The sequence below is a fragment of the Poecilia reticulata genome, linkage group LG14 (genome assembly GCF_000633615.1).
Source record: "Poecilia reticulata strain Guanapo linkage group LG14, Guppy_female_1.0+MT, whole genome shotgun sequence".
Lineage (NCBI taxonomy): Eukaryota > Metazoa > Chordata > Actinopteri > Cyprinodontiformes > Poeciliidae > Poecilia > Poecilia reticulata.
In genome coordinates, this window is record NC_024344.1 from 9,619,117 (window position 1) to 9,627,779 (window position 8,663).

The 8,663-nt window shown below is 40.4% G+C and overlaps 1 protein-coding gene across 7 annotated transcripts in view; it reads right to left on the reverse strand.

Moving 5' to 3' along the window:
* LOC103475748 (glutamate receptor 3) overlaps positions 1–8,663 on the reverse strand; it is a 97,421-nt gene that overhangs the window by 79,560 nt on the left and 9,198 nt on the right. For all 7 annotated transcript variants that reach the window (XM_008427595.2, XM_008427594.2, XM_008427593.2 and 4 more), the window contains one exon: positions 7,107–7,265. In XM_008427595.2, coding sequence (XP_008425817.1) covers positions 7,107–7,265 — 159 coding nt within the window. The remainder of the gene's footprint in view (positions 1–7,106; positions 7,266–8,663) is intronic.

The following is an 8,663-nucleotide window of genomic DNA, read 5'->3' on the forward strand; positions in this document are numbered from 1 at the left end:
GCACAAACGTAGCACTAACGTTTGACACTAATTTTGTTTGATTTCATAAAAGGGGGGGGGGGCTGGTTGACCTTTTGACCTTTACACTTTCATTAATATCTTCAAAGCCAAAGCAGCACAAACGAAAATTTTTGCTGCACAAACCAGCACAAATGTTTGACACTAATTTTGTCTGATTTGAAGAAGGTGGGGGGGGCACCTTCACTCAGGTCACCGCCACTTTTCGTTAGTTTCCCCCCACAACACCACCAAAACCTGAATGAGTTGGCATCCTACTGGAAATCTCAGGTAATACTATTTCTTTCACACTGCAACCTTAAGTGACCAAACTCCGATTTTATTTTCTGTAATGCGACCTGTATCTGATCTTTTCATGGCAGTTTGAACAACACAAGTCGGTTTTTTGGGGGGGGGTTTCCGAATGCATTCCAGGCCAATACGTATCCGATTCAAATGTGACCTAACGTCCAGGTCGCATTCATCTGTCTTGAACGTCACTGATACTCGAGAAATATCACTATTCTGTGTCCTGATACGCTCAAGCGAGAAGAAAAACAACAACCATGGCAGACGATAATGAGCATTAGGTTATTAAAGTGCTGGCTCCGGTCAGATAACAACTTCAAATGTGTAAGCTATGTTCCACCGTTAGCATCAACATTTACTTCCACAAACACTTCCTCTTCTTTATGGCCGTTGGCAGAAAGCTGACGCTATTGCACCCTCTACTGCGCACGCGGGACACTTTCAGGTCGCTTGCAGTTCACACTGAAGAACACATACAGGAAGTGTGAACGACCATGGCAAAAAAAATCAGATTTGACAAAAAATCGGAATTGGATCACTTCAGGCTGCAGTGTGAACGTAGCCTATGAGGCTGCTAACTTTGTCATGCTAGCAGTGCTAATCACTGTTATAACAATCTCGACAGGTAAGCTAAAAACAGCTACATGATGTATGACTCTTCAAGTCAAAATATGATCACCACCAAATACGACCATTGCATCCTAAATCCAAATGTTTTCTTTCCTACTGACCTCAGCACTATGCGGAAAACCAAAGTGAGTAAATATTTTCTGTGTGCCTGCGCTATTATCACTGGGGATTAGGATGGAAGCTATCACAAGGACTGCTCTCCTTCATGCCAAACAGTTTGACAACCTCGTCTCTGATGTTCATGCATCATTCATGACTGTCGGTTCACATGAGTTCCCAGGGTTATGATGAATTCAGGGTTGTTTTATGTTGTTTGGTTACGCTCGAGCGTGCTTGTTTTTGCTTCACTTACTGCCACAGAAAATTATGTAAAGCATTGTCAATCGATGTTTGCCCATGAGATATTACAATATCCTCACAAGTTCCAAAACTCTAATCTAAAATAGGAAACAAGATCAGATGATTAATTTATCTTTTCATGTCCAGTAGCGTCACAGCTTCATAAAAAAAAAAAAAACTGTTGGAAGATTTTAGTAAAATTATTAGGACTCTTGACTCTCATAGGGGCATTGCAAACTTGAATATTTGTTCATCTAATTTTGGTAAAAACAAGCAAGCTTGGCTCAACATAAATAGTCATTATCTAAAAGTCTGATGAATGTGGAAATTAGGAAATGTTTTCTGCCAGATCTTCACATTAAAACTGAGCTAAAATGTTTCTACAATTTGTAGAAGCAGTGTTTCTCTTATGATGTTCAAAATAACAATTGCTGATGTAGTATTTTGTTTTAGATGTATAAATTTATGTACTTTCCTCTGAGTTATTAGGCCTAAAATCTGCTATTGGGATTATTTAAAAATGACATTCTGCTGCAATTCTTCTACCCATTGCTTCCAGCTTCTATTATGCAATTAACACAAAACACTTCAAAATATGAGGGGAGAGTTTTAATCAAGTAAACACCCACATTAGCTTACGCCATCAAAGTTGTGTGCACATCTTTCACACATGCTAATGTGGATGCGACTTCTGCAAAGACTAAAAATGTCCTAATCAGGGGACGGCTGCTAATGAGTCAAAGTATTGAGCACAGTGTTAACAATGTAGAAGAAAAAGAGCAGAAGGAGGATGAGGAGGAGGAAATCTGGCTGCATGAACTGGTCTGTGCTGCATTAGTGGGACTGTCCGTTGCCTACACACTGAAGTGCTCTAACATTAGCCTCTGTCTGAACGGCAGCACACTGGTTGAGTCACGGCAGGGGGAGGATTGATAGCTTAGAACAAACACTTGCAAGAAACACCATGAATATTTTGGCTTTCCTTCCTAAAAAAATAGCTTTGAAATGTAGTTTTGAAATCTACAAATGTCTTTTATTGTGCTACACAATGACATAGCTGATATACAGCAATAAAAATGAGAAATTAATGTTTTTTTTTAGTAAGCATGAGGTCATCTTTTGTGAACTTACAGGACCCCAATACAGACAGGAAGTAGGCAGAATCATAAAGGAAGTGATGAGGAACAGAGGAAGGAAAGGAGTCTAAAGATAAAATAAAAAACTCTGCTGTCAGATCTCTGAGCTCCAGAGAGCTTGAACACCTGATGCTTAGTGGACTCAGGAACAAGTGGGTGTAAGAAACAGCTGTGTGGAGAGCACAACTGGAGGAGCTGAGGGAAGATGACTAACTGACACAGAAAAACTCTTAGCTAAGCATGGGGAGCCAGTGTTATGCTCAAAAAATAAACTCAATAAAATACCAAAATAATAAGAATGAACATGTAACACAAAATTGAAAAGTAAATAAGTAAACTCTAAACACTTTAGGATCCTCAAATACCGTTTACTGTTTTCAATTTATACCAATATTTTAAAAAGAAATTAACCGTTTGTACAGAATTACTGGCTGTGCACTGCAGGTAAGCTGGTTGAAAACAGGTTAATTCAGACATGTTTATTTGGAAAATTTTCTGTTCAAGAACAAACATGGACAGAGGAAACTAAAGGAGTGTCCCGCATCACTCTTTTGAAGGTCACAGCGTTTAAATACAAGAGGTGATTAAGCTACAAGCAGCATGTCTGTCTAGCAGCTGATTCTACAATCAATGAGCAGATAGGCTGCCTAATTAACCAGCTAATTAAAGTTTGTTTGACCAGAAGAAATCTTTATTGCAGCAAATATTTTTTTATGACACTGTAAATCTGATAACTAACTTTATTGTATTGGAAAAGCAAAGTCTTGCGTTATTTTAAGAAAATTCAGGGAATAAAACAAATCGGATCATATTATGTTTTCTTTCATCACAACACTGAAACCAAGTTATCTTTATCCACGGTTATCGTACGAATGCCATGCCACTCTGTACCTAATGTCCAGCTCTCTCTTCCCTTGTGTTTTCCACTCGTAACCTTAGTCTTGATGGATATGACCTTCCCATTGCCACTTTTATGCATGCAATCAGTCCCAGCCTGCAGCAACGTGTCACGTCAATACGTTCTGCAGCCTCTCTCCAGTCACAAATAGGTGGCAGAGAGACAATACGGCACAGCAAAGTTCTCTTTGTCAGAATTTATTCAGTCACAACTGGGAACTGTTTGCTGCGGTGCACTATTGACCTCATAGTTTTATAGTCACTTTTACATGTGCGGTCAAAGCGTCACAGCTCAAAATGCAAGCGTTTCTGCTCAGGGGAGAAAGTTGAGGGGGTTAAAAAAAAAGAAAAAAGTTTGGCGTGAATTGATTTTTCCATACTAGGGGACAAGCCAGAGTCGAGCACAAACACAAACACGCCACCGCTGCCGGACGACGGCCGTCCACCTTATTGATCCTCTCTGCCAGCAACAACAGAGTCATTTGCCATCAGGGATTTGTAAGTACCGACCCAGCTGAGGGGTGAGGGGGGTGAGGAGCGGCACTGTCCTGTTTTTTACTCCAACCCAAATCCATAAAACAAAAGACGAGCTTTGACCTACCACTAATTACTCTGACACTTTCATTATTGCCTCTCTCTCTGTCACGTCTCCAAGAAGAAGAAGAAGAAAAATACTGAACATCCTCTTTAACATCTCAGTCATCATAACACATGCTAATATTTTTTTCTCAATCGATGATGCGAGTTGTGGGAAACAGCACAGCTCGGACTTTCCTTCAGTTCTTGCCAAAATAAGATATGTGTCACATCCTCATCACAACATCCATCGGAAACATCAACACCTGCCAAGAAAAGCAGGCCATTATGCAATCCCGCCTGCTTTAAATGTAACCGTGTAGCTTGGATGCTATTTGGAGTCACCGGCTGACCTGGCTGGTCTGCATAATGAGCCACTCAATGTTCTTTGTCAACTAGTGAGTATTATCCTCAGCTTGCGTCAGCTTATCACACTGAAATTAATCCTTCTGATTATCACGGTTTTCCTTCTGATCCCCTAAAAAGGAAAATCCATAAGCTCCTTCCAAACACAATGGCGTTTGGATTTAGTCTGTGTTAATTCAGGGGGGTGGGGGGGAAATGTCGTGTTCCCCACCAGATCCGGACGATCCCAGCAGGTAACGTGCGAGTCTTCCTCAGCGCCGCCTGCTGAAGTGCCCTTGAGCTGAGCACTGACCCAACAGCTGCTTCGGTGTAATTACTCAGCTGCCGACGGAGCAAGGTTGCAGTGGAACACGGGCAGCTTCGTGGCGTGAGACTGTGAAAGTGTGTCAACCTGCCTGTGGCAGCGATTGCTCCCCTCCGGCTGCTGCTGCTGCTGCACGCCAGACTCCGCTAAAATGCAGTTTGCGAACACAGCCACCGCTTACCGACAATACGACAGCAGTCCACCTACAGGACAGCCGATGGGGGGGGGGGGGGCTGGGGGGGGGGGGGGGGGCTCTGAATGTGGGGAGGCGCCACTGCGTTCAAATTTCCCTTTCTTTTTTAGCAGGCTCGTTCTCACTTCATTAGCTTTCGCAGTCATCTCTGAGACAGCTGACAGAGTTCAGAGAGCTGCGGCTGATCTTCGAGCGTAAAGTGTTAAGTGCTGTTGGTGGGAAGAGAGATAACAGATTAATTCTCCAGACAGGACTCAACACCCTGCAGGGGGTGTGGGATGGGAAGGGGGGGGCCCGTCGTGCAGCTATCAGGCAGCGTCACGCTCCTCGCTCCTTCGCATCAAAACCATCATGTTTGCGGAGACTGCCACGCAGATTTCACCAGGACACGGATGGCACAATGAGCTATTTATATTCAGAGATGTAGACAGAGACACCTACAGGCTAGGGTGCTGAGGGAACCTCATGTGATCCTCAAGTGTGCCTTACAAAAATATATTTTGCTAGGATTTAATGGAATAGATCAATAGGAATCAAAATCAAGCAAGCTGGAAGAAAAATGACACGTGCATTTTCAAATCCCTTTGCTACTCGTGCATGCATGTGTATTCAAAACCCCTCTTTATATTCACACCCCGAAATAAAATCCACTTTTAACTCTGAAGGATCTGTAGAGATCCAAAGCTGGGATTGGAAGAACATGCCCCATTATTTGTAAAATGAGTAATTGTGACATGGAGACCAAATTATACGTATAAAAAAACGTGGGAAGTATTTAGACTCTGCATTCCAGACTGAGATGCACAATGTATAGCGTGGATGAGTCAGTCAGTGGTAGGATTTAATGAGCACCGGCTTCTTCCTACTCCTTTTCAAACCGAATGAGCAAGTTTTAGTTTTGTGTTTTGGTGTTGTTCCTGTGTTTATTTTCGTATTATTTTTCTTCTCCATTAACATTAGTGTTTTTATACGTTCGAAATAAAGAATTCATCGACATCAAATCTGGCATTTAGAGAAGAGAGGTAAGAAGAAATGTGTTGTTGGAAGAAAGCCCTGTTAGCGGTTTGTCACAAGGTGGAAGAAGGTACTCTGATTAGACAAGACAGAATTTGAACCTCGTAATCTAACACCTTTACTTTAGCCCTGAATACACCATACCAGTAAATAAACATGGCGGTGGCTGCATCATGCTGTGGGGATGCTTTTTTTTTTCAGCAGGGACAGGGAAGCTGGATTAATGGGAAGATGGATAAAGCAAAAAAGGCTTCCTTCCAGCATGACAACGGCTCTGAACGCACAGTCAGGCCTAGTCAAAGTCCAAACCTGACAATCTGAGGTCAGAGCTAAATTCTGAAATTCAAGTGAATCTGATCTATTTTGCAAAAAAAAAAAAAAAAAAAAGCATAATTTACAGTCTCTAGGTGAACAAATCTAGATGACAGATACCTTTAAAAAATTGCAGCTCAAGGTTGGTTTGTTGTATGAAATTTCAATAAAATATGGTACATTTTGTGGTTCTAATGTCAGTGAATATGAAAAGGTTCAAAAGCTATGAATTCTTTTGCAAGGCACTGCATGACTTCGGACGTTGATGCCAACATGGACAGCCACCCACAAGACCCAAAAGCAACGAGGAAGTGGAGATCTGAACCTTTAAGTGATGCAACTGACTTAAACCAAATCATTATTTCTAATTTAAACTATTAAAGTTAGCAGGGAAAATAAGAAAAAAAAAGTTTTAACTTAAGATATCAGAAGCAATTTTTTAAATATTTATAACCAGCCTCATTTATTCAATGTGCACTTTCGCACGATTTGAATACGTTGAGAACATTGCACAAATATTCCGTTTGTTTGTGACGTGGACCTTCGTTACCCACTAGATATAATTAATCTCCCCACTTCAACATAAACTAAAACGTTTTTTATTGCTCCTCTTTAGTTCATAGCACAACAATCTCAGAACTGCTTACTCTCTTTTAATTATTCATTTGCTTTGTTTCCAAAAAGAAGGCCTGCTTGGCCAGTGAGAGACCATCAGGTTTCATAATCCAGCTGGAGGATCCTGGATGCCATAAGCGAGAAGCGAAGGAATCACGCCAGTCGCTTTGGCAGTAGTTTCAGTCCTTTCTTTTTCTTTTCTTTTTTTTTATAACCACGAGTGTCTTCATAAACCTCTGTGCAATTGTTTTGAATGCAGCACAGACAGGCTTAGCATAACCTTTGCGCCGTTTTGTGTTTTTGCTTCAGTGATTGCAGTAATTTTGCATCCATCCAGGGCAGGACGTGAAACAACATAACTGAGAGAAGAAAGTCAACAAAACAAAAACAACAACAAACAAACAAGACGATTACTTACAGGCATGTGTGACCGAGAAACTGTTCGAGGACTCCAGGTTGTCAACATTATAATTGAGGTGAAAAGGTTTTTCTGTCACATTCTGGTTGGTGTTGTAGAGCTGGACAGCGAACCTAAAGGCGCTGTGCTCCTGCACTGTGGAGCGCATGAACAGTCCACCTGCAGGAAGTGTCACACAGAAAAGTGCCCTGTCAGATTTTAGAAAAAACTAACAATAGCTTCTTTTTTTTTTTTTTTTTCTTTATTAAGCTAAATGTTCTGAAAACATTCCAGATCAAAGCTTCTCAATAAACATGTAGCCATAAACCTCTTGTGGATCAAATTGAATCCTTTGACGTCACAAAACGATGGGCCTATGTGTGTGTGTGTGTGTGTGCTTTCAGAGCACACGGCTGAGACTGTGGAGCTAAAGGGGCGTGGCTTAAAAATCTCAGCATTCTCCTGGACCATGTTAAGATCCTCATGAAGGCTCCTCGAGTCCATCAGGCGATTTAAATCAAATGTGTTGCTCACCGTCCTCAACGTTTTAGGGTTAGAAGGTTTAAAAACATTGAAATTGGTTTGTGCCTATTTACCAGTTGTTACAGTAACATTTGTAAAAGCTGTTATGATTTCACCACTGGCTCCATTGTTCCCTTAAAAATGCCTTCTACTTGAGATTTGTATCCATCAGAACCATTATTAATTTACCTGAAGAACAGTGGAGTTTTATTTTTTTTAATAAGCAAATGTGTTTGTTGAATAATGTGTGCTTAGCTGGTTACACAAGGTTAGGATTCCTCAAACAATTGGAAATAGCTTATATTTTAATGCCAGGACGTAACTTAAGGTAAAATATTCTCCGCTGCTGATTCTGAGGCTGAAAAATATAATATACAGCAACAAAAAATCATTTGGCTGAATAAATGGCTGATAAAATTAATCTAATGGACACTTATTTGGACCACAAAAACGGCAGAACATGTATAATTTTATGGAAATGTCTGAAAAATCATAACTATGTATCTACAGAGTTCATCATTACCCGTCAGAATGAGTGGCCTGGGTGTAACACTGGCACAGAGTAGCTGATTGGTCTGCAATTGACCTCTGGTGCAGATTAACCAATCAGACATCGGGGTTTATTTGCAGCGCCATAATGACTATTAGCGTTGTTTAATGATGGACTGCAGCACAGGTAACAGGAAATAATTCATTAAAAATAAAAAGTGATCAATTCTTTCCGCACTAATTCTAATTCATTCTTTGTGAAGCTATTTTTTTAATGGTGCAAAAGTGACGAATTAAATAGTTTTTATTTATTCCATTAACTAACGTTTTACTTTAAACTTCACATCTAAAAAATATTTATACAAAAAATATTTATTGTGTTTTCTGGCAGTTTTAGGCCCTCTTTAGATTTCAAGCTAGTTATTAATATTAACATTAAATATTTAAAAAAAAATTAAAAAAGCATATATATCTGGTTTTAATTAGACGATGCACTTGTTTTCTGTATTTTTGCTCTGGTTGACCTCCATGTTGCTGTCAGTTAGCCTGTTAGCGCAGGCTGCAGAC